Source organism: Balaenoptera physalus, assembly GCF_965194825.1.
Source record: "Balaenoptera physalus genome assembly, chromosome: 3".
Lineage (NCBI taxonomy): Eukaryota > Metazoa > Chordata > Mammalia > Artiodactyla > Balaenopteridae > Balaenoptera > Balaenoptera physalus.
In genome coordinates, this window is record NC_138890.1 from 79,638,599 (window position 1) to 79,663,888 (window position 25,290).

Here is a 25,290-nt window from a genome sequence, read left to right on the forward strand (position 1 = left end):
ATAAGCACAAACAGGAAAGAACTTCTATTTTAAAAATGCATGTGCCAGCAAACTACATTATATACGAAAAGAAAAGAACTCAGGATACACAAGGATTTTAATGTCAGATGAAGAAAATTTCATTTCCAAACATGTAAAGGAATAAAGAAAACAGCAGCACTCTCAAAATACTCTCCAACGTCTCCCACTGAAAATACAAGGCCTGTCACGCATCTATTAATATTTCCTAACCATCTGAAAAGTCACAGTGACTTGGGCTCAACTATATAAGTATAATCATCATTTTATAAAACAGAGAGGTGGAGGGTAATTTTCTTAATACCACAAAAAGGCTAGTCAACTTTCCAGTAAAGATTAAATAACTTTGTACCAACTCTATAAAGTTAATATTTTATTTAATTCCATCTAATCTATGTTTTACTATATAAAATTTTTCTTTTCATATTTCCTTTATCAAAATGTCACTACCACCATCAAGAATAAAACAACAAAGTAGTAACAATAAATTTCTAATAACTACCATTAATCACGCCAGGTTTTAAATAAGCTAAATCTGCTAATCAAAGTATTGTAAGGTATATCATATTCATTTTGGAGATTAAAAAAAACTAAAATCGGAGAAAATATTTAGCTTAATGATAGCTATAAACCTTTCAGTGCAACATTCATATTCATGCTTTTGATTAAAATAATTACAATACAAAAATAACTAAAATTTTCTTAAGATATCATGAAACTCCTAAGAAAACTAAGAATAAAACAGCAGAGGAATTTAACAGGTATAGTTGTACTCATTTATCCATTATCCTTCCATATGCATTCTGGCTTGGTTATGCTCCTCTATTTCCTTAATGACTATTTCCTGATTCAACTAGACAATCTAGTGGTAAACTAGTTTTCTGTTTTGTTTGCTTTGAGAATGATTTCATTTCCCAAATGCACTAAATATACCAGCAGTGGAGAAATGTTTTTATCTTCATAACTATATTAATCAAATATGGCAATGGTTTTTAAAAAATGATTTTGTACCTGAAATTACTATGCCATATCTGCACGTTCATATTACAAGGTGCATCAAAGAAATCAAAGAAGTAATAACAAGCAGAGTAAACATGCTATTTATACAGAATGCAGCAGTGTTTCATATACCATTATCAGGATGCTTTAACTTGTAATAAATTATTTTAGGCAAAGGTATATTTTAAATAAGAAACATTACCTCAGCAGTAAACATATTATAGTTACTCTGACACTCTTATCTAGCACATTCATTTTTAATTTTATTTATCCAAAAAATTTCTTAAACTGTTTTAAAGGGAATTCATATACTAAATATTTAAGATATATCTGACATAAGGTTAAAAAGAAATACATTAATTTGTATTATATCTAATTGTATCTATTGTTTGCCTAGATTTCAATGTTATACTAAGGTACACATGTCAAAAGTCTTCTAAGTTATTAGCAAGAACACTATATATTTTGTTTCCTGACTTGGCTATTCAAATATATTTACACAATCAGGCAAATAGTAAATAACAACACATGCAGTTGCCTCTTACAAATTAGTTCTTAAACAGAGACAATGAGATATATGTAATTTTCCTTTTTCAATAAGGTTAGATGCCATCTTGCTTTTTGCTAACTTGTCTATTAAGAAGCCATTCTATTTCCTTATTTTTCCAACTGAAATATCTTCCTTTTCTCCTCCCACTTCAACAACTGCAAAGCTTGCTTTTAGATTAGTTCAGTGCTTCTCAAAGTGTGATCCACAAACCAGCTGCCAGTCTTGAACTCTTTGTTACGGATCCATGAGAAGATAAGGAATTAACTGCATCACTAAGTCCACTGTTTAATTTATCCAAAACTTTTTAATAGCAAAACTATTTCAAAGAAAGAGGCAATATGTTAATTTATATTCCAGTACAGGTTCCCCATATCATCAAACTGGACTTACTAGTAGCACTGAACTAAATGAGAAAAATAATCTTTATGATAATAACATCAAGGTATAATCAACCAATTACAGTATAATTATAAATTAATGTGAGTCTGCAAAATTTTACTAAGAAGTATAATCAATACAAAAAAAGGAAAATGTATATATTTGAAATGTTTGCAGTATACAAACCTACTTTCAATGAAACTTCTAAGATAAACTTTATCACATGAAAATGATGGGAAATTTCCACTTTGCCTCAAAATGGTAATCATGACAACTCAAAACCAGGAAACAAGACACAAAATCTTAAGTCAAACAGTATCTTTTTTGGGAAAAAAAGTCCCAAATACATCTGAATTAGTTACTTTAAATTAAATTGGTTAGGAAAATACTGACCCTCTCTTCTTCTATGTATTAACTACATAATACATGTTTATGACATAAACAATGAGCTTTTTAAAAGCCTGTAAAATGCAACTTATTCTTTATAGTTAAAAATACAAAAGACTTTAATAATAAAATAGCAAACAAGTTTTAATTTATACAGACCTCATTTAGACACCTTTTCTTTGTGAATATATTTCTGATAAACGTTTCTTGAATTTCTTCCTGCTTCACCAAGTACTGCCAAAGTCTCTTCACAGACAGTGACAGATGGTGTTTAGATCTACAGGGAGACAATATATTTCATCATACACTTCAGAGATTTCTGGTTAATCTGACTATATTTCCTTGGTGCTATATGAACGTTTATAATAATAAATTAACTAGAATCAGACCACATCATCTAGGGTAGCAATCAGCAAACTTTTTCTTAAAGGAAGAGACAGTAAATATTTCAGGCTTTGTGGGCCATATGGTCTCTCCCCCAACTACTTAACTTCACCACTGAAGTGGGAAAGCAACCACAGGTAATACTAAAATGAAAGGGTGTGGCTGTAATCCACAAAACTTTATTTACAATGCAGAAGGAGAGTGGATTTGGCCCCATGGGCTGCAGTTTGCTGACCTTTAACCTAAGAACATAAGATCTAACAAAAGAGGTATGCTTCCTACAAAAGATCTAGAAGCAAAACTACTCAAAGTGTTGTTTGTGAACACATACTGGACCATGAACTCCCATGAAAGAATGTGAATCAACTATGTCACTAAGCCACTAAGTACACTGTTTAGTTCAGTTAACATTTTTTGTAGTAAGACTTTCTTAACGAAGCAAGCACTGAATTGATTTACCTCTTGGTGCAAATGCTTTATCTCCTCATGTACAGTAAAACAGTTTGCTAACTAGCTATTCCAAGTAGCTCTGCTCCAACGTAGGTGTCAGAAAACACTGGCCCATGGCTCAAATCCAGCCTACCTTTCATATTCAAAAATAAAGTTTATTGACATTACTATATTTAGAATAGATAAGCAACAAGGACCTACTGTATAGCACAGGGAACTTGTCTCAATATTCTGTAATAGCCTAAATGGGAAAAGAATTCAAAAAAGAATGGATACTTACATGGGTATAACTGAATCACTTTGCTGTACACCTGTAACTAACACATCACTGTTAATCAACTACACTCCAATATAAAATAAATATTTTTAAAAAAAGTTTATTGGATCATAGCCATGCCCATTCATTTACTGTCTATGGTTGCTTTCACTCTACAGTGGCAGAGTTGAATAGCTGCAAAAAGGATTGTAGGGTCAGTAAAGGCTAAAATATTTACTATATGAACCTTTGCAAGAAATGTTTGCTAACATCCGGACTACAATATGCATCACACAAAGACACAGATATGAATGAGCCTAGAACAGCAAATTAAATATTGAAGTACTAAAATATTTTTTCTTTAAACACCACCTGATGACATTCTGATTTAATAAAACTCGTATTAGAACAGTATTCATATGAAACCCTACTTGAAAGGAGTGTTTGTAGGTTCCAGCAAAGCTTTGTGGCGGAGAATTGCAGGACCTGCAGACACACTCTCTTCAGAGGTATGACTTGCGATATAGTTTTGAGGTGGCCCCCCATGGATTTCAAGTCGTCGGAGAAGAACTTGTTCCCAACATTGAAGAGTTTTTAGAACGGCATGACAAAGTGGTGAACTAACTGGAAGCTCTATAAAGAGAAAATAAAATTGACCCACATTTATCTTCTGCAGTAAAATGCTATATTCAATGTAGAGAATAAGATATAAACACACATCTTGGCAGAGGAGATGTGAAAGAGAGGTGGGCACAGAAATCCAGAGGATTGAAAAGAATGTCATAAATCTGTAGAGCATTTCAACATAATTAGTGGCCTAGGACAACAGAAAAAAAGGGCAATCTAGGTCAAAATTACATCATACCTTTACTACTAGAACTTGGAATAACATTTGTGACTTGTGATTGAAATAACTGCCATAGTGGTTAAGAATCCGCCTACCAATGCAAGGAACATGGGTTCGAGCCTTGGTCCGGGAAGATTCCACATGCTGTGGAGCAACTAAGCCCGTGCGCCACAACTACTGAGCCCGCGCTCTAGAGCCTGCGAGCCACAACTGCTGAGGCCTGTGCACCTGAAGCCCGTGCTCTGCATCAGGAGAAGCCACCGCAGTGAGAGGCCCGCTCACTGCAACGAAGAGTAGCCCCCGCTCACCGCAACTAGAGAAAGCCATGCGCAGCAGCAAGGACCCAACACAGCCAAAAATAAATAAATAAAATAAATAAATAAATAACTGCTATAGCAATCACTGCTTTTGACATTAATTTCCCACAAAAAATGTACCTGAATATTATAAAAATATGTTTGGGAGGAAAATTAATTGCTTTAAGCCTTTGTATCAGCCCAATTTATGTACAGCACACAGCTAGACTTCTTTTGAAAATTAAAATAATATACAAGGTAAAAAAAGTGAAATAATACTTACTACAAAACTCAGCACTTGCCAGTTCTACACTTCCATACTCCTGAATCCTGATCCCCCTTTCAACTTTTAGCTATTCCTGCTGTTTACCTTCAAAAATCTAAATAATATGCTTATTGATTTTTTTCTATTTTAGAAATGATCTACTGATTTACTACTATGAAATATGAGAATAAACTTCCCCTCTCTCTATCATTCCAATACAGTCCCTAGTAATTTTTGGTTAGATTGATAATTTAGTGTCTACTTTGTTTTATATATATGTAAATAGAGATCACAGTTGAACTACTTGGTATACTATCATGCCCCTTTCTTTTCTGTACAACCTTTTTCTCCCTCAGAGTTAATAATTACTAAATTTTTGCTTTTGTTTAGTTTCCTACGTGTCTACAACTATTAAATCTCCAACACCTTGGCTAGAGCTATAAACACAGTCTCAATACAGTCAATCACATCAGCTTCAGATTCCCTGCTTTCTTGGACCCTGTCCTCCTAAAAGCACCTAACAATATGATAGACCCATAGGAAGTTACTAAACGTTTTCTCCACTACTTGAAAAAAATAAAAAATAAGTCAATCAAAAGCAATGGCAATATAAGTTCATGTTAAGCTATTTATTACCTGCAAGATCATGACCTGCAAAGGGATAGAAAGTCTTCAAATTGCTGAGCACCAACTGCACCATTGCCAAACGCATCAATGACCAACTAAAAATAAAGCAACAGTAGATCTGTTAAAAATTTACTTAGGGATTGAGAAGACTACACATTCTTTATCCCAACAATTCACTACCAGGAATCTACCCTGAAGATATACTTCCACAAAAACAAAACAATACATGCATGCAGTTAACCATGTCAGCATTACCTACAACAGCAAAAGAGTAGAAACAACCAAATTACCCATCAGAGTAATTGTAATGGTTGAATAACTAGCTCTGAATCATGGAATATTTTAGGGTAGCCAAAAGGAAGGCTAAATGTTAATATGGAGTGAACCCCAGCATGTATTAATAAATAAAAAGCAAGTTATAAACATTATATATAGTATGCTACCTGCTACCTTCTGTGTAAGAAAGCAGCGGAAATAAGATTTTACACACACACAGAGACACACACACCCCCTTATTTTTGAAAACAGAAGGATAAACCAGAAACTAATAAAAATAAGTATCTGTAGAGGTTGTAGAGGAGGACTCAAGTGGAAGAGATATGAGACTTCAGATTTTATAGTTTTATACAGATTTCCTTTTTTTAATTAAAAAAAGATACTTTGGCATTTTTTTTTTCAAGCAAAAAATTTATTTCTTAGAGTACTGATTTTTTACTACTCTAAACTGTGGTAAAATACATATGACATCTTAACTACTTTTAAGTGTACAGTTCAGTGACATTAAGTACATTCATATTGTGCAGCCACCACCACCATCCATTTCCAGAATTCTTTTCATCTTGAAAAACTGAAACTCTATAACCATTAAACAATAACTCCCCATTTTGCCCATCTCCTAGGCCCTGGCAACCAGCATTCTACTTTCTGTCTCTATGAATTTGACTATTCTAGGTATCTTACATAAGTGGAATTATACAAGCATTTGTCTTTTTCTGCCTGGTTTATTTTACCTAGCAAAATGCCCTCAAGATTCATCCATATTGTAGCATGTGTCAGAATTTCCATTCTTTTAAAGGCTGAATAATATTCTACTCTACGTATCTACCACATTCTTTATTTTTTTTTTATTTTTATTTTTTTAAACATCTTTACTGAAGTATAATTGCCTTACAATGGTGTGTTAGCTTCTGCTTTACAACAAAGTGAATCAGTTATACACATACAATATGTTCCCATATCTCTTCCCTCTTGCATCTCCCTCCCTCCCACCCTCCCCATCCCACCCCTCTAGGTGGTCACAAAGCACCGAGCTGATCTCCCTGTGCTATGCAGCTGCTTCCCACTAGCTATCTATTTTACATTTGGTAGTGTATATATGTCCATGACACTCTCTCACCCTGTCACATCTCACCCCTCCCCCTCCCCATATCCTCAAGTCCATTCTCTAGTACCACATTCTTTATTGCATTCAATTTGCTGACAGACACCTGAGTTGCAATTATCCCTTGGCTATTATGAATAATGCTATTATGAGCATGAGTGTACTACTATCAGTTCAACACCTGCTTTCAATTTCTTGTGGTATATATCCAGAAGGGAAACTGCTGGGTCACATGGTAATTCTACTTTTAATTTTTGAGGAACTGTCATACTGTTTTCCACAGTGGTTGCACCAGTTCACATTCCTACCAACAGTGCACAAGGGTTTCAATCTCTCCACACCCTTGCTAACATTGTGATTTTCTGTTTTTTTGATAATAGCCAATCTAATGGGTGTGAGGGGATCTCTCATTGTGGTTTTTATTTGCATTTCCTCAGTAATCTGTGATAGTGAGAATCTTTTCATGTGCTTATTTTGAAAAATGTCTGTTCAACTTATTTGCCCATTTTAAAATTGGGTTATTTGGGTTATTTTGTTGTTGAGTTACACAGACTGACTTTGGAGCCATCTAAATATTCCATATATTCAAAAAAACAAAATCAGGTTAACAGAGGACACCAGCAAATAAAAATCTCATACTGATACCAACACCAGACAAAGATATCACAAAAAAGGAAAATTACAGGCCAATATCACTGATGAACATAAGACACAAAAATCCTCAAAAAAATACTAGCAAATCAAATCCAACAACACATTAAAAGGATCATACACCATGATCAAGTGGGATTTATCCCAGGGATGCAAGATACTTCAGTATACGCAAGGATACTTCAATATACACAAATGCAAGGATACTTCAATATACGCAAATCAATCATTGTGATACACCACGTTAACAAACTAAAAAATAAAAACCATATGATCATCTCAATAGATGCAGAAAAAGCTTCTGACAAAATTCAACACCCATTTATGATAAAAACTCTCCAAAAAGTGGGCATAGAGAGAACATACCTCAACATAATAAAGGCCATATATGACAAACCTACAGCTAACATCATACTCAATGGTGAAATGCTAAAAGCATTTACTCTAAGATCAGGAATAAGACAAGGATGTCCACTCTTGCCACTTTTATTCAACATAGTTTTGGAAGTCCTAGCTACAGCAATCAGAGAAGAAAAAGAAATAAAAGGAATCCAAATTGGAAAAGAAGAAGTAAAACTGTCACTATTTGCAGATGACATGATACTACACACAGAAAATCCTAAAGATGCTAACAGAAAACTACTAGAGCTTGTCAATGAATTTGGTAAAGTTGCAGGATACAAAATTAATACGCAGAAATCTCTTGCATTCCTATACACTAACAATGAAAGATCAGAAAGAGAAATTAAGGAAACAATCCCATTTACCATCTCATCAAAAGAATAGAATACCTAGGAATAAACCTACCTAAGGAGGCAAAAGACCTGTACTCAGAAAACTATAAGATACTGATGAAAGAAATCAAAGATGACACAAACAGATGGAGAGATATACCATGTTTTTGGATTGGAAGAATCAATATTGTCAAAATGACTATACTACCCAAAGTAATCTACAGAATCAGTGCAATCCCTATCAAATTACCAATAGCATTTTTCACAGAATTAGAACAAAAGTTTTACCATTTGTATGGAAACACAAAAGACCTCGTATAGCCAAAGCAATCCTGAGAGAGAAAGATGGAGCTGGAGGAATCACACTCCCTGACTTCAGACTATACTACAAAGCTACTGTAATCAAAACAGTATGGTACTGGCACAAAGACAGACATACAGATCAATGGAACAGGATAGAAAGCCCAGAGATAAACCCACCCATCTATGGTCACCTAACCTACGAGTAAGGAGGCAAGAATATACAATGGAGAAAAGACAGTCTCTTCAATAAATGGTGCTGAGAAAACTGGACAGCTATATGTAAAAGAATGAAATTAGAACATTCTCAAACACCATACACAAAAATAAACTCAAAATGGATTAAAGACCTAAATGTAAGACAGGATACTATAAAACTCTTAGAGGAAAACATAGGCAGAACACTCTCTGATATAAATTGCGGCAAGATCTTTTTTGACTCATTTCCAAGAGTAGTGAAAATAAAACCAAAAATAAACAAATGGGACCTCATTAAACTTAAAAGCTTTTGCACAGCAAAGGAAACCATAAACAAAACAAAAAGAAAACCCTCAGAATGGGAGAAAATACTTGCAAACTAAGTTACCAACAAGGGATTAATCTCTAAAATACACAAACAGCTCATTCAGCTCAATATCAAAAAAACAAACAACCCAATCAAAAAATGGGTGGAAAATCTAAATTGACGTTTCTCCAAAGAAGACATACGGATGGCAAAAAAGCACATGAAAAGATGCTCAACATTGCTAATTATTAGAGAAATGCAAATCAAAACTACAATGAGGAATCACTTCACACTGGTCAGAAGAGCCATCATCAAAAAATCTACAAACAATAAATGCTGGAGAGGGTGGGGAGAAAAGGGAACCCTCGCACACTGTTGGTGGGAATGTAAATTGGTAAACTGGTATGGTCACTATGGCGAACAGTATGAAGGTTCTTTAAAAAACTAAAAATAGAGCTACTATACCATGATCCAGCAATCCCACTCCTGGGCATATATCTGGAGAAAACTATCATTTGAAAAGATACACGCACCCCAACGTTCATTGCAGCACTATTTACAATAGCCAGGACATGGAAGCAACCTAAATGTCCACTGACAGAGGAATGGCTAAAGAAGATGTGGTACATATATACAATGGAATATTACTCAGCCACAAAAAAGAATGAAATAATGCCATTTGCAGTGACATGGATGGACCTAGAGATTGTCATACTGAGTGAAGTAAGTCAGACAGAAAAAGACAAATAGCATATGGTATCGCTTATATGTGGAATCTAAAACAATAGTACAAATGGACTTATTTACAAAACAGAAATAAAGTCACAGATGTAGAAAACAAACTTATGGTTACCAAGATGAAAAAGGATAAAGTGGGGGAGGGATAAATTGGGAGACTGAGACTGACATATACACACTATTATATATAAAACAGATAACTAATAAGAACCTACTGTATAGCACAGGGAACTCTACTCAATACTCTGTAATGACCTATATGGGAAAAGAATCTAAAAGAGTGGATATATGTGTATGTATAACTGATTCCCTTTGCTGTACAGCAGAAACTAACATAACATTGTAAATCAACTATACTACAATAAAAATTAATTTTAAAAAAATCTCATAAAAACTTTTCTTTTCAATAAAGGAGTACTTCATTTTCCCTAATATACTTACTTCTTTTGGAAATTTTATATTTTTCTATCACACAATTAACATACCATGTCATAATAAAATATATACACCTTTCAGATATAAACAACATATCATACTATCACTTATGCATGTAAGGATAATAATGTAGCACTGGAGCTTTGAGGGTATTTGAACATTTATGATTTTTATATGTGTTCCACATATGCCATTTTTAAGACAGAAATCACTGACATCTTTGAGTACTAGTGTACTGAAAAGACATTAGATATTTTAGGCTAAAACAATGTGGTTTGTTTATTGTAGGGAGCAAAGGGCAAGGAATGATCTGATAGCAAGATTTATGAGAACTGAAAAGAAGTATAGATTGTCCATTTATGGTGTTTATTGTAGGGAAAAAAGGGCAAGGAATGATATGATAGCAAGATTTATGAGAACTGAAAAAAAGTACACATTGTCCATTCAAGGGTAATCAAAAATTAACTGTGGAATTATTGTTAAGGAAGGGAATTTAACAATTTCAGCTAAAGAGATCTGGGTTATAATATAATTCACCAAGCTATTAATTTCATGTATTATTTTCAAAATTACATAAGAAATTTTTTTAAAGAAGCTTAAAATTAAATATTCCATACCTATATGAATTTGAATTAGAATGCTCTTGGAGATGGAAATCTGAAGCTAAAACATCTTCATCTTCATCATCACTTTCCAGACTCTCCTCTGAATCGTATTCTGCTCTACTTTGAGAAGCAGGTAGAAAAGGCTAAAATAAAAGAGTTACAGAATTTATCATCCAACTATCTGATTTAACACATTCAATTATATAGTCTAATATTAGCAATTTATCCCATTTTTGGGTACTTTGTTAAAAGAAAGTAAAGTAACCAGTACTTGGTTGCTTCTTCTTTGACATTCTATGCCTTCAACATCACTTTACACAATTCCCTTATTTATTCATCCAATTAACAAAAATTTATTAAGTATCCACTATGTGTGAAAAGTATACCCAATGTAAGAAATTTTAAGACATATATATAGTCACTGTCCTCACAGCACTTACATTTTAGTGGGGGAAAAAAACAGGCAAATAATAGAAAGCTAAATATAAATTGTATTTAGCTGTGTTATAAAGAAGAAAATAGCATTGGGATCAAGAATATTAACAACAGTTGAGATAAGCTGATCACGAAAGGCCTCTTTGAAAAGTGTCATTTAAGTGAGACCTAAAGGACAAGAAGGAATAAGCCATTTAACAAGAGGGAAGAAAAGCATTTTAGGTAGTAGATATAGTACGTAAAAAGGCTTTAATAAGGTAAAAGAGTTTGGTATGGAAAAAAAAAGAAGTTTGGCTGAAGCCTACTAAAGCAAGAGGATAGTGTTGGGAAAAAAGCTGAAGAGAACAGCAGATGACAGATCAGGTAGGGTTTTTGTACAACACAGTAAAGAGTGTAATGGAATGCCACTGATGAGTTTTAAGTAGAAGATAGGTATTGAGATTTATACTTTAGGAATATTACTATGACCACAGCCTTATGAGAGAAAAGTCAAATGGCAAGAGAAGAAATGGAGACATCAGTAACTAAGGCAAGAGTTGGCAGTCTGGATACAGGTGTGTGATGGAGATGGAGAGAAATAACACATTCATGGTATATTTGGGGGAAAGCACAGATTTACTGATCAATTTGGAGAGCAAGGGAAAGAGAAGGAAAAGACGATTTCTGGGTTTCTGGCTTGAGCAACTATAAGGATGAAGATGCCATTTACTAAAATGGGAGGACTTTGGTTGTGACATGGGAAGTACTAAAGAAAATAAATATCAGAAACCTAAATCTTGAAGAAGATCAAGATTCACAGGTCAGGTAGAAAAGGAAGAAGAAAGAAGACTATGAAGGAATAAATAGTAAGGTTAGGAAATAATCTAGAAGAGACTGGTTATCAATAGAACAAGAGAGAAAAGTAATTCAAATGGGAGGAAATAGTCACATGGGTTGAATACTGCTAAGAAGCCAAATAAGATGATGACAAATAAGTTTCCTATACTTGATAACATGGATACCACCTGAATCTCAAGAACAGCAGGTTCAGTGGGGGTAGTTGTGTCACAAGTCATACAATGGGTAAATATGAACGGGACCTATGGCAATAGAAAGATAATGTGTTTACAGTTTTGAAAAGTTGAAGGAGGAAGGGAAACAGAGAAATGGGATAATAGTTTGAAAAAGTTTTGGGATCAAAGCAGGATTTGGAATGGGAGACAGTAGAGCACATTTCTGTTCTGATGGGAAGAGCCAGTAGTGAAGAGAGAAGAGTAGAGAAGAAAAGCAAGGATAGGATTCAGAATAGCACTGAATCTTTGATAGGAAGGATGCTTCCTTAATAATAACAAGAGAGAACAAGATGAGGGCTTCATGACAGAATGATGCTTCCTTAATAATAACAAGAGGGAACAAGATGAGGGCTTCATGACAGAACGATGAAAGACTTTTATCTGGTTCTATTTTTTTTTAATGACTTATAAGATGATGTCATCAGTTAAGAGTGAGGATGAAATAAGAGATGTGGGAAATTTGAAAAGAAAACTTATAAAATCTTGGGTCCAAATAAGTCCAATAAAGAAACATAGCAGGGAGGGTAAAAATTCTGGAATAGCTGAGCGAGGAGTTTGGTAAGTCCTCTTCCCAAAAAGCAGTAATAAAACTGGAAAAACCTGTCAAAAACAACCATTTAAAGATACTGGAAACTGATCAAATACATACAACACATAGAGAAGTATTTATTCAAGAAAAACTACTGAATCTCTGGTGAAAAGTGAGCATCTGGCATTTTGGCTAGGGGGTACTCCTAACCCAACCCCTGCCCTCTGTGGCCCATTTGTTCTATCAGGGCCAGCAGCCTGTGAGGACAGAGAACTCTGCTGCCTGGCCAGAGGGGGCTGACTTTAATAAAAATTCCATGCCCATAAATCCAGAGAAAACTATAATTCGAAAAGATACATGCACCCCAATGTTCACTGTAGCACCATTTACAACAGCCAAGACATGGAAACAACCTAAATATCCATCGACAGATGAATGGATAAAGAAGATGTGGCACATATATATAATGGAATACTACTCAGCCATAAAAAAGAATGACATAATGACATTTGCAGCAACATGGATGGACCTAGAGATTTTAAGAAGTGAAGTAAGTCAGAAACAGAAAGATAAATACCATATGATATCACTTAAATGTGGAATCTAAAATATGACATAAATGAACTTATCTACAAAACAGAAACAGACTCACAGACGTAGAGAACAGACTTGTGGTTGCCAAGAGGGAGGTGGGGTAGGGATTGGGAGTTTGGGATTACAGGATGCAAACTATTATACAGAGAATGGATAAACAACAAGGTCCTCAATCTATATTCAATATCGTATGATAAACCATATGAAAAATATGAAAAAGAATGTATATAAATGAATAATTGAATCACTTTGCTGTACAGTAGAAATTAACACAACATTGTAAATCAACTATACTTCAGTTGAAAAAAAAAAACAACGAATTCCATGCCCAGCAGCATTGTCAAAAACAAGAGTTCTCAGCAGCAAACAATTAGGGAAGGCTAAACATCTCAACTAGCCTGAGGCTGAGATACAGACTGGAGCAAGGGCAGACCAGCCAGAAATTTAACCAGATCCAGGAACAAGAAAACTAAAGAAGGCCTTGCTAATCAAGAATCATATACCCAGCAAAAGTAAAAGTATGCTTTAAAAATGAAGATGAAATAAAGATATTCCAATATAAATAGAGTACATAATAAACCTCTGTTGAATGAATCAATGACTGCAAAAGGCAATGTGAAACAAGGCAATATAAATGCCCTTCTTTACCCTGAAGCATGCAAAAATTACAAATGTTCTGTGACCATTTAAAAATTTGTCAGAACATTAAAAACTCTTACAGTCAGCTATAAATGTATAGGAAAATGAAAAAAAATAGTAAAAACAATACTTATTTAGTATACTGTAATTAAAAAATTAAAAACAGTGAGAATTAAAGTGTTTTATTTCTTTGTAAGAAATTTATCAAGAGTACTTTGAACAGTGCTGGCCTTCTTCTAACTCAGGAATCAAAGCAAGCTTCTTTTCTAATCGTTAGCAAATTGTCATACTCCTTTCTAAGTTTGTATCAGCGCCCTACTTTTTACTCTTTGCACTTTCAATGTTGTGAAATATTACCCAGAGTTCTTTTAATGTGAAGTTTTTTGCCAATTTCACTACCTCTGGGATATCTTCATCCTTTTGTCACACTTTCCTCATTTATGTTGATAAGCTGGCCTTTACTAATTGCCTCTGGCTGTACATCTGAAGTCTATCAAATGACAGCAATGTCAGTATTCCCAAAGTTAGCTATTTCTTCTATAACTTCTATAACTTTACTTATATTTGATTTGAATTTCACTTCCAGTACTATCACTTCTCATTTTTCAGTTGCACTTTTATCTGTGTTAGGCAATTCCCTCTTCTGATTAGCCAGTTTTGTAAAATGTCACTTGTGTTTATTATGGGAGATAAGGAGGCAAGACAACCACATGCTTTTCTGTCTGTGTATGAACTGAATACTGAATAACAGGTACTAAATGACCAATCACTGACAGACTTTGAAAGAACTGTTGTGATTGGTCACTGATCATGAGGTGCATCTGTTATTTACATAGTGATTTGTGGACTGAATAGCTAGCAGGAAAGTTTGTACTTCATGCAATTACTCATATTTAATAAATTGTGGTAAAGTTAAAGTTGAACAGTGTTGTTGAGGGACTGATGGTATTTAACTAAAAACTGAAATCTGTGTATATCAGGACAATGCAGGACTGCCTGGAGTATAGAAAAGGAATTAGACTATGGACGGCACTTTGACTTCTGGCAGTCTTGATTCCTTAATTACTATCAAGTATTAAGGTGCTAACCAATTTATCTTTTCATCTTACTAAGAACGCTGCTTTGTTTAAAATGAAAAAATCATAATTTATAAAAGAACTGCCTTAAAACCTGGTTGAAATATGTCCAAAATATTTTAGGGTATATTTTGCGATAATGTACCCTGATAAAATGAAAATTTTCTAAACCAGTGTGGAAAAATATTTGGAAACACCAACAATTACACTTAAAGTTTCATTTCTGTTTAACTACACAAAAAATCATCTAGATAACACCTGTATTACCTTGGCAATGAAATAGTCCCAGATACTGAGCTCAGGTGGAATGAACTTCTCTTTAACTATCAGTGACTCCTGGCTTACTGGTGGTGAGGAAGAGGTCACTGAGGCAGATTCTCTGCAAGACATTTTTGATGGCCTAAAACGTTTGTTCTGTTTCTCTCCTTCTTCCACTAGTGAAGAAACTAACAAGAACAAAATAAAGTATTACTAAAATAAGTACAATTTTCATTGTTCTGATTTCACCTATTTTTACATAAGACCTAAGGTTAACTACAAATAAGTACATACACAAAACTGAGATTATTATGATAGTAAGGTAAGAAAATAGTGGAGGAAGTGAGACAAAAATCATCTTGTATAGCGATCTTTGTTTTTATCTCATCTTGTCCCTTACTCTCTGAATGTTGACTTATCTAAATTATCTACATTTTCCTATTTTGTTTTTTAAGAATATCATGGGGCGGGGGGGAGGGAAGAATATCATGGGATGTCAGTGGTAATTAAAGGCAACAACTCAGTTATGAGATTCTTCAGTAATCACTTGGCCTTTTATCTACTAAAAAACTACTACTAATTTTTCACTGAAAATACTAAAAAATTCAAACACCAAAACTACCTACTAAACTGATTCAGACTTTTAGAAATGGCTTGGAGATAGAATTTTCTAGTCAATGGAACAACAAAGAAGAGAGAGAAAATGCAATCTTTATTGTTTTAACTTCTAAACATTTAACAGTCAATATTCTCTTAGCATTTTACCTTAGAATATTAAGGGCATTAGCAAAGAAAAACAAGTTATACAAATCTTTAATCAATACTAAGTCACTAGATGCAAATCACCAATAGAAAATCAAGGACCTCCTGGACATAGTCATGGTCTAATAGATAGGTAAACAACCCCATATTAAGGCACACCAATATTCTTCTTTAACGGTTCCAGCAAGAAGTCACTTACCTTCCAAAGGAATACAAGTATTTGTGTTTTAATACAATTTTGTTTTATTGCTTGAAGCTACTTAGCTTGCATAATCAGCATGCTCATGCATTATATCAAGCTACAGCCGAGCTGAGTCTAACAGAATAATTTAGTTATTTCAGAAAAAATGAAATAAAGATGAATAAAATTAGTATACTAAGGGATTGCTAAAAAGTGGTATGTAATCATTCAAATGACTTTAAAAAGAACCATCATATTCAATGTGTAATTTTTTTCTCTCTGATCTTATAAGCAATTGATAATCAACAATCATGTTTCTAATATATCTGTTGCATACATTTATATACATTCTAAAACTTAAACAGTGGTTTTACCAAATTCTCATTGAGTACAAAATTTAGAATATAAGGGTATTTTTTTAATCTGTCAAAAAAATTAATGCTATGTTTTAAAATAAATGTATCACTTGACAAATATTACTATTCCGCTTGTTTTGTTTTTAGATTATTAGAAGGCATGTGATGTGAACACAGACGTTTAGGGAAAAATTAAACTTACAATGCTAAATTCACAGATTTTACCAAGCTTGCTATGTCATAAAAAAGCAGAGTTTTTAAAGCAAAACATAAAAAAAATTTTTTAAGAGAGAAAAACATTTGCAAGTACAGTGTGTGAATCCAGACAATTGACATGAAAACAAGAAATTAACCACACTGAGGGGAAACATTTAAAATTACAGACTCAATTCCAGAAGTATAAAACTTCTTATCAAAACATTTCTGATGCACAAGGACAACAGGGGAAAAACGGCAGACAGGTTCACAGTACCGAATATTATATTACCTGAAATGCTACAAATTAAAAGACCTTAGTGATACCTCCTAGCAAACAAGAAATGATTTGAAGCTTATCATTAGGGTAGATGCTCCCTCTTCTTTCCCCTCAAATTGCAGCAAGACCTAAGACAACTTTATGCTTATATCACGTTGGGTTCGAGTGGTCATGAAGCTTAGGGGCACCAATAGAAACTGTGTAGCTGCTGGGTGCTTAACCATTTGTTTCTGAAAAAAGCTAATAATAAAATACCAAGAACTGTGTCACTCCTTGGATACAAACTGATTCTACTGTTCCATTATTAAGGTAGTAAATGGCTACTTTACTAGTAATAAAAGAAAAAAATCAGCATTAGGGAGAAATGAAAAGGAACTTGGATATAGATAGAGCTTATGAATTATAAGGGGCATGAAGAAGTTACAAAGTGGGTAAAGAAAAACTAAGGTATGCATAGGAATAACGACAATTCTTATCCTGCAAACATTATTATGAAACACAACAAAAATTCTTAAAAGATTTTGTTTTGCTTTACAATATGCATTAAAAAGCAAAAGTATGGATTTCTCACTGTTAGCAGAAAAAAAAGTAATTTTTCAAAAACTGCTATTGCTTAGCTGATCGTCTACTTTAAAAATTAACCATAATAAAATAATTCAGAACTCCATGAACATTCACCCACACTATAGTTTTAATTAATTAGAAAAAAGAAATCCCTCATTAACATATGTAGAAATCACAAAGTAAATTTGATTGAAAAATAAATTACTGATTTATGTACCTTAACATTTTTGTTAAGAATTCTGACCTGCTGAGTTAAAGTCTAATAAAAATCATCTACCATTTTCTTATATTACAAAGCTTAAGTCATATTTAAATTTTATGTCACTAAAAGTACATTAAGTATATAATAGACATGTAGAAAGAAAAATAATTTAGTTCATAAGACCATTATTGAAAAGAAAATTAAGATCAGAATTTATACGAGAACAAGGAAAACAAATGGTAACTTTTAAAATCTTCTCATAGTACTAAGTTTATGAAAACACTTTTTAAAAGACAGATTTTTAAGGGTTCTAAGCATGTATTTCATCTTCAATATACAATACATTGACACTGGATAGATGAATAGGTTGTCAGGAAAATGAAATATTCTAGACCTGTCAGTTTTCATTTGGCCATATTTAAACACTAGAAACTAAAAATATATCAATATATATATATCAATTTTGGCTGAATTCAGATCAACTTTTCTAAAACACATCATTTTATTACCTTGGTCAACAATGTATACTGAATATTATCTAATTTAATTACACTCTTAGGACATCATGATTACATTCAACAGTAATTCAAACATACAGGGCTGCTTACTTACAACCTAAAATTTATCAAGCTGCTATGCTGCTTTAGTTGGTGTGCTTTCAGAACAACATAATAATGCCTTCAAAAACTGAGATTTCAGACCTCTGCCTTATACCCCTGCTTGTCCCTTTGTCTTGGTTGATTTTCTGTTCTCAGATTTTGTCTCTCCAACTGTCAGTTTAGCTGCCTCACAGGAATGCTGCTTCTAATTACTATTACTGCCTTTACTATCTACTATCTTCACTTCTTCCCTTTATTCTGTTTTTCTATTTTTTTCTTTTTCTACTTGTTCCTTCACAAACTAAATCAGCTTTAGAAATAGCAGACCTTTGGCTTCATCATTAAATGAGCGTACTCTTTTTTCTGGTTAGCAAACTGATGAATCATATCATTTATGTTTTCTGTACATGCTCCTTCAGTTACATCCATGATTGATTGCATTCAGAATAGTTTCTGGGTTCTTATAGACAGATGAGCATCACATAATCTATATGTGGCTATATCCAGCCCCATCACTAAGTAAACCTCATTTTTTAAGTATCCTGTATTATTTGGCTACCATGTCCCAAACGCAAGAGGTTAAACATACAGATGCAGATAATTTTTTTTACTTTGATTATTTCGGATTCAGTAAGTGGTGAGATAGAGTTGACTATATGATATTTGTAACTACAAACAGCTATATCTCAGTGGTTAAACAAAGAACAACCTGGACTTCGAGTAAGGTTGTTTTTCTATCTGTGGTCAGAAATGCTCCAGGAATTGTTGAAGTTGAGGCTTGCTGACTGGTTAGTAAAAATGTATTTTTAATTTTTTACAAGTATGTGGACATTCTATTTCAAGAATTTATCCCTTTATAACATGTTGCAATAACAAGATCACAGTCTTCAATCTCAGTAGACCTATAAATCGTACTCCCTCTCAGACTTTGAAATTTTTTTTTAAATGAATTCAAATATCTGATGTTAAGTATATAGTCCAACATGAGTTTCATAAGTTAGTTTTTTTCTATTTTTATCCATATAAAAAATAAAGCACAGGAAATTACTCTTTAAAAATTAGAAAGGAGATGTTACAAAAATGAAAACATTGTTAACAATTTAAAAGCCAAGATTATCACATATGGGCTAATAAAAAAAAGAAAACTTAAAGGCAGAAAGCATCATGAAGATTCTTTTCAGGTCAAAAAGCTTGTTTCAATCTTTAAATAAATACAGTACCTACAGTTACAACATTAGAAAGTTAAGAAAAGGTAATACAATTGTTTAAAATACTTACTTTACATGGTATTATGAACACTTAGAAATCCAAAACCCTAATGGCTGGAATCATAATATGCAGAACATAAAGCAGCCTTATTTGAAATGTTTTTCCAGTCATTTCAAGCCATAGTCTGATTTATCATGATTAGCACTGAGGTTTCTTTATTTCTACACATTTAAAAATATGTTAAAGTCTAAGGAATAGAAAACATAAAAATGAAGAACTTAAAGCATAATAAAAAAGCAGGGATGGTTTTCTAAAATGCTAATCATTGTTTTAAATCAAAAATATGACTTGATTAATGGAAAATTTTCAGTTTGCTAAGTGCCAAACAAAATAAAACTGGCCCACTGTACCCCAACCGCTCCAAAACAACACAAAGCAAGCTGAACTGTAAAAGCCTATTTCTAAAGCTAATATCTTGCCTGCAAGACTGGGAGGGCTATGAGAACTGATGGTTGAAAGAGCTTTGGAAAAGCCCACACATTCCATGGAGAATACCACTACCTGGTGGGGGCTAGGCATAGCAAAGTACCTTCCTGCCAAAGAAAGAAGAGAGATCTGATTTGGGATAGAACAAAAACCAATGTTACAGTATATTTTAAAACAAATGAAAATTTCAATAGTAAAAGATTTTAAATTACATTAGATAGTTCTAATCACTGGTGCATGAGTATCTTAAAGTTTGATAATTACACCAGAAACTTTATACTGCATATTTACCATAAAACTATTTGTTCATGCTTTAAGAAAATGGTCTGTAACAGAACTTTCTGTGAATGAATTAAAATGTAATTATATTTAACAAAGTTATCATTCAGATGAATAAATAAAGCTGTAGCCTTAAAAAATAAAATAAAACAGATTAAAAACTAACCAGGTAAAGCTTTTGAGCGTGTCTGTTCTTTGCTGGGAACATGTGCACCTCCACCAAATACAGCAGACCACATTTTTTCATTTAGAGGGTGGGCCACAATCCGAAATAGTTCGTTACTAGAATGTGTTGCCAAGCCATGGATGAAGAGACTAAGATACACTGCTGTGAGAATCTCACAGAGCAGGACTGTAAGCCCTGAATGCGCTTCCTCCCCAGAAGAATTCAAAAGCCGAATTAGAGAAGTTATTCCTAGGAGAAACAACAAACATAGCTACCATTAGCTACCATTGACAATAAACTTAATAAATAATCAATATTTCCTAATTTTTGAAAAAAGTTACAGCATCAGGATTAAAATATTTTCTGCCATAGATTCATAGACTAGTAGAGGTTATTGCAGTTAATGCATAAATGTTGAGCTATTTGTTCAATTTAGACAAACACTGGAAATCTGTAATCTGATTCAAATCTGATAGATAAAATTTCATTGCCATAACAAATGGTTTTCTATTATGACAAAAGCAAAATTATTAAAAGTGATATAACAAAATATTTGAGTTATTTTATTATGATGATAAAGGAAAAACTAATGTTACATAACTGGATAATTTGTAATAAGTGGTGAATAATAAACTGGTATCAATTCTAACAATAGTTAACAACAATGATTATCATACAGCAAAACAAAGCCAAACCTACTTTTTCCTCATCTGATTAAATTCAATAAGGCTAAGAAAAACACTCACACATATATAAATTATTTATACCTGGCCACTGAGCTGGTGATGTATTGGGAGTTATGGCTTCATCTAAGCTTCCTGTTTTCAAGGAATGTCGATGGGGAAGCAGTACTGTCTGATACACCATTCCAGTAAACTGATTTGTTTGAAATGAACTAAGAGAAAAAAAATTTAAATAATAACAATCTATAATGACCTACAATAACAACGATATAATAAAACAATAATAATAACATACAATGATCTAAAATGAATTTCACATGTAATATTTCCAGGTTTTAGATCTATCATCTAGGGTAGCTTAAATACAAAATTCTGTGTATTAGTTATACTGCTTTACTCCTAAGTACTGTGCTTTACAGTCTAATATTACAATAAAATAAAGTGTCCTTTAAATTTTCTAAATTAAAACAGATATGATAGCTTTTAAATATATTTACTGTAAGACATAAAATATGTACAAATGAAAAAACTAAATCATTACTGACCACAAGTAGCAAGCTTATATATCAAAATTTAAAACAAGGTTACTGAGTTGAAAAAGTCAGTTTAGGTTCAAGTTGATATTTAATGGCTAGTCTACCCTACACTAGGGTAGGTTATATCAGGTATATGCACCAGATAACAGGTGTTTAATGAAACACATGGTTTCCGTCTTCATGCAATTTATAGTCTGGTGGGGGAATCAGACACAAATAATTTTATCATACTGTTTTTAAAGACAAAACCTATGCATATAGTGATATGAAAGCAAAAGGGAGGAGTTATTTCACACAGTTTGGGAATTCAGGGTAAGCTTCTCTAATTAAATGGCACTTTAAGCTAAAACTAAATAAACTGATCAATGGACAAAATAAATTACAGCTTGACACAAACTACGAAATAAATATGATGGAAAAATGGTATGAAAAATTTGTTAAAGCCTGTCAGTAGTTCCTGCATCATATGTTAAGTAAATGAATATAATATTTAAAAATGGCACACTTATTGGTTTAGATCTGTTCTAACTGGCAAGTTGTCTCAGTCATAACAGTTTGATACATATGGAAATAGCTTCTCTTGCTTTACTTTCCATTTTCAAGATGGCAGAGTAACAAAAACCAAAAATCTCCCCTGCTAAAGTAAGCCTATGGAAATGATAAGAAAGATAAAAATATGTTGATGAAAACAAAGCCATACTCAATAATAAGAAAGTGAACTTTTGGAGGACCGAGGTCAAAGAAATCAAGTTGAAGCTACTATGGGAATACATAACCAGAGTAGTAAGCTGAGGTGACCCCTGGGAGAATTCAAACACATAAGATAAACAGATAATCAAAAATCAACACAAAGGAAGGTTGACATCATGTAACAGAAAACAAACTCAGCAACATACCTATACCTGAGGAAGCAAAGACTTACCAGAACACTAAGGAAAGTGGTTTATACCCAGAGATGTTAAAAAAAAAATAAAACTAAAAAAAAAAGACAGTAAGTTATTTTTTAAAAAGTGGCTATTAAAATAAATAAAAGAGATATTAAAATTGAAAAATAGAATTTCTAAAACAAACTCAAATAGGCTAAATAAAAGATAGGATATTGCTGAAGAATGAATTAGTGTCTGGAAAATGAAGCTAGGATTTCTCCTGAAATGAAGCAAAAAATAAATAAAGAAATAACGAAAGGGATCATTTGAGAGCAAAGCTAAAAGAAAAATAAGAGGGACCCACAAGTTCCAATATCTGTCTCATATAAGGAAAGATAAGAGAGAAGATAAAATATTTGAAGGAATAGAGTAAGGGAATTTCAAAGAACTAAAGAAAGATACAGACCTCCACAGTGTCAAACAACATGTTTTGAAAGCCTAGATAAATTATAGTGAACCCTTAGGACATAAAGAGAAAAATCATAAACATCAACTACTCTGTAAAATTTTTCTCAGTTCCAAGTCAGTCACTTCTTCCTCTGTGCTCCCTGAGATTTTACTACCTATCATCTTATAGGACATATCATTTAAGTATGATGTCATGTTACATATCACTTATCATTTCATATGTTTGTCTCTAACTAGATTGACCTTAAGGAAGGAGACCTTATTCCAGCATATATCACAATGTCTAGCATTAGACAGTGATCAATAAAAGGCTGCTAAATAAGTTATATCGTGAAGAGTTTACTTGAGATGCATCTGCCATAAAGACATATGCTAAAATTTCAAAGATGAAAAAAAAAAGGACTCAACACTTCAGCCATATGCTTTTGCATTATTTAAGGTGGACTGCAGTACACAGTATTTCTAGAGCAAAAGCATACAAATTCTCAAACCTCATCAGTTACTGCAAACATGCTTAAATTTCACAAGATATTTACCTGTAGTTATGACTACCACAAAGGCACTGATAAATACAAGCAGAAAGTGAAGCTGCTAAAGTATGCATTACATACACCTGGAAAAAAAAAAAAAAACAGAGTTATCTTATAACTTTGAAAAATGTAGCTTTTTTTCAAGACCTAATATAATCAGCATTTTAAAAAAGATGAAAAAACTATTTTGCCCTTATAAACTATTTCCTTTTTCTCCCTAATACTCATTTCTGTCTGAGAGGTCTTGTGACAAACAAATTAAAAATACGCACACAAACAAACATACAAAACCTGAGGACTTTGGCAGAAATTATAAAACAGATACCTACTACCTAATTTCTGTTTTAAGGGCAAACGAGAACAGATGTTAGCTATTCAGTAGTGCAATAAGCCCTCCAAGACTCAAACTGCTCCTTCCTCAACCAAAATATGAAGTCCAGCCTGGTAAATGACAGTTCACCTATGAACAGATCACTGAAGAATATGCTATCACACAGTCGAGTTACTACAGTGAAATTTTAGAGAAAGAAGGTATGAAAGACAGCAACTGAAAGGCAAATACGTGTACTGAGGAAGACAGGGCTCTAAACATGGCATGACAAGAGAAGTAACAGAAGTAGATCTGAGGATGAGGGAGCAGCTTAATCTAGGTAAAAAAGGAGGCTAGACTATTAAAAGACCAGGTTCTTGATCTAATTATGAGGTATGATACTCTCTTGTGCATATTAAAATCTAATTGCTATTTTTCCTTCAATTATCAATAGACATGTGATATGAATTAAAATCAAGGACAGCATCATATAAGTGAAGACAGCGAAGACCACATACAACAGACGGCAAAAATGATAATATTTTCTAGCTTCTCCAATCAAAAGGTGGAGTCTATTTCGCCACTTACTGAATTTGGGCTGAGACTTGCTTTGTGCAAGAGGACACGGCAGAAGTGATGTGTTATTTCTGAACTGACTTCTCTAAAGGCCTTGCAAATTCTACTTTTGCTCTTTAAACCCCTGGAACCACTACATGAAATAATCCAGGTGAAACGGTTAATTTTATGTGTCCATTTGACTGGCCAAGGGGTGCCCAGACGTTTGGTCAAACGTTATTCTGGATGTGTCTGTTAGGGTAATTTTGGATGAGGTTAATATTTGAATTGGTAGACTGAGTAAAGGCGACTGCCCTCCAGATTGTGAGTGGGCCTTATCCAATCAATTGAAGAACTGAATAGAACAAAAAAGCTGAGTATGAGGGAACTTCTCTGCCTGGCTGCACTGAGCTGGGACACTGGTCTTTTCCCACCTTGGGACTAGAACTGAAACACTGGCTCTTCTTGGGTCTCAGGCCTGCTGGCATGTGGACTGGAACTTACACTATTACCTATCCTGGTTCTCAGGCCTTTGTACTTAGACTGGACCTACACAATCTGTTTTCCTGGGTCTCCAACTTGCCAACTGAAGATCCTGAGACTTCTCGGCCTCCATAATTAAGTGAGCCAACTGCTTACAACAAGGCTCTTTCTATAAAAACACACGCACACAC

General features: G+C 33.4%; 1 protein-coding gene across 5 annotated transcripts in view; it reads right to left on the reverse strand.

The window, feature by feature from the left end:
• The window catches only part of DMXL1 (Dmx like 1), a 131,347-nt gene that overhangs the window by 45,276 nt on the left and 60,781 nt on the right, over window positions 1–25,290 (reverse strand). For 4 of the 5 annotated variants that reach the window (XR_014261907.1, XM_082455705.1, XM_082455704.1 and 1 more), the window contains exons 26-34: window positions 23,758–23,834; window positions 21,436–21,563; window positions 20,669–20,917; window positions 20,217–20,330; window positions 15,399–15,577; window positions 10,819–10,949; window positions 5,467–5,552; window positions 3,854–4,055; window positions 2,492–2,609 (exon numbers count right to left, since the gene is read on the reverse strand). Coding sequence is in view for 4 of the 5 variants with exons in the window: in XM_082455705.1 (XP_082311831.1) it covers window positions 2,492–2,609; window positions 3,854–4,055; window positions 5,467–5,552; window positions 10,819–10,949; window positions 15,399–15,577; window positions 20,217–20,330; window positions 20,669–20,917; window positions 21,436–21,563; window positions 23,758–23,834 (1,284 nt within the window). In the remaining variant the exon portion in view is untranslated. The remainder of the gene's footprint in view (window positions 1–2,491; window positions 2,610–3,853; window positions 4,056–5,466; window positions 5,553–10,818; window positions 10,950–15,398; window positions 15,578–20,216; window positions 20,331–20,668; window positions 20,918–21,435; window positions 21,564–23,757; window positions 23,835–25,290) is intronic. The other variant, XM_082455706.1, reaches the window with a different exon arrangement.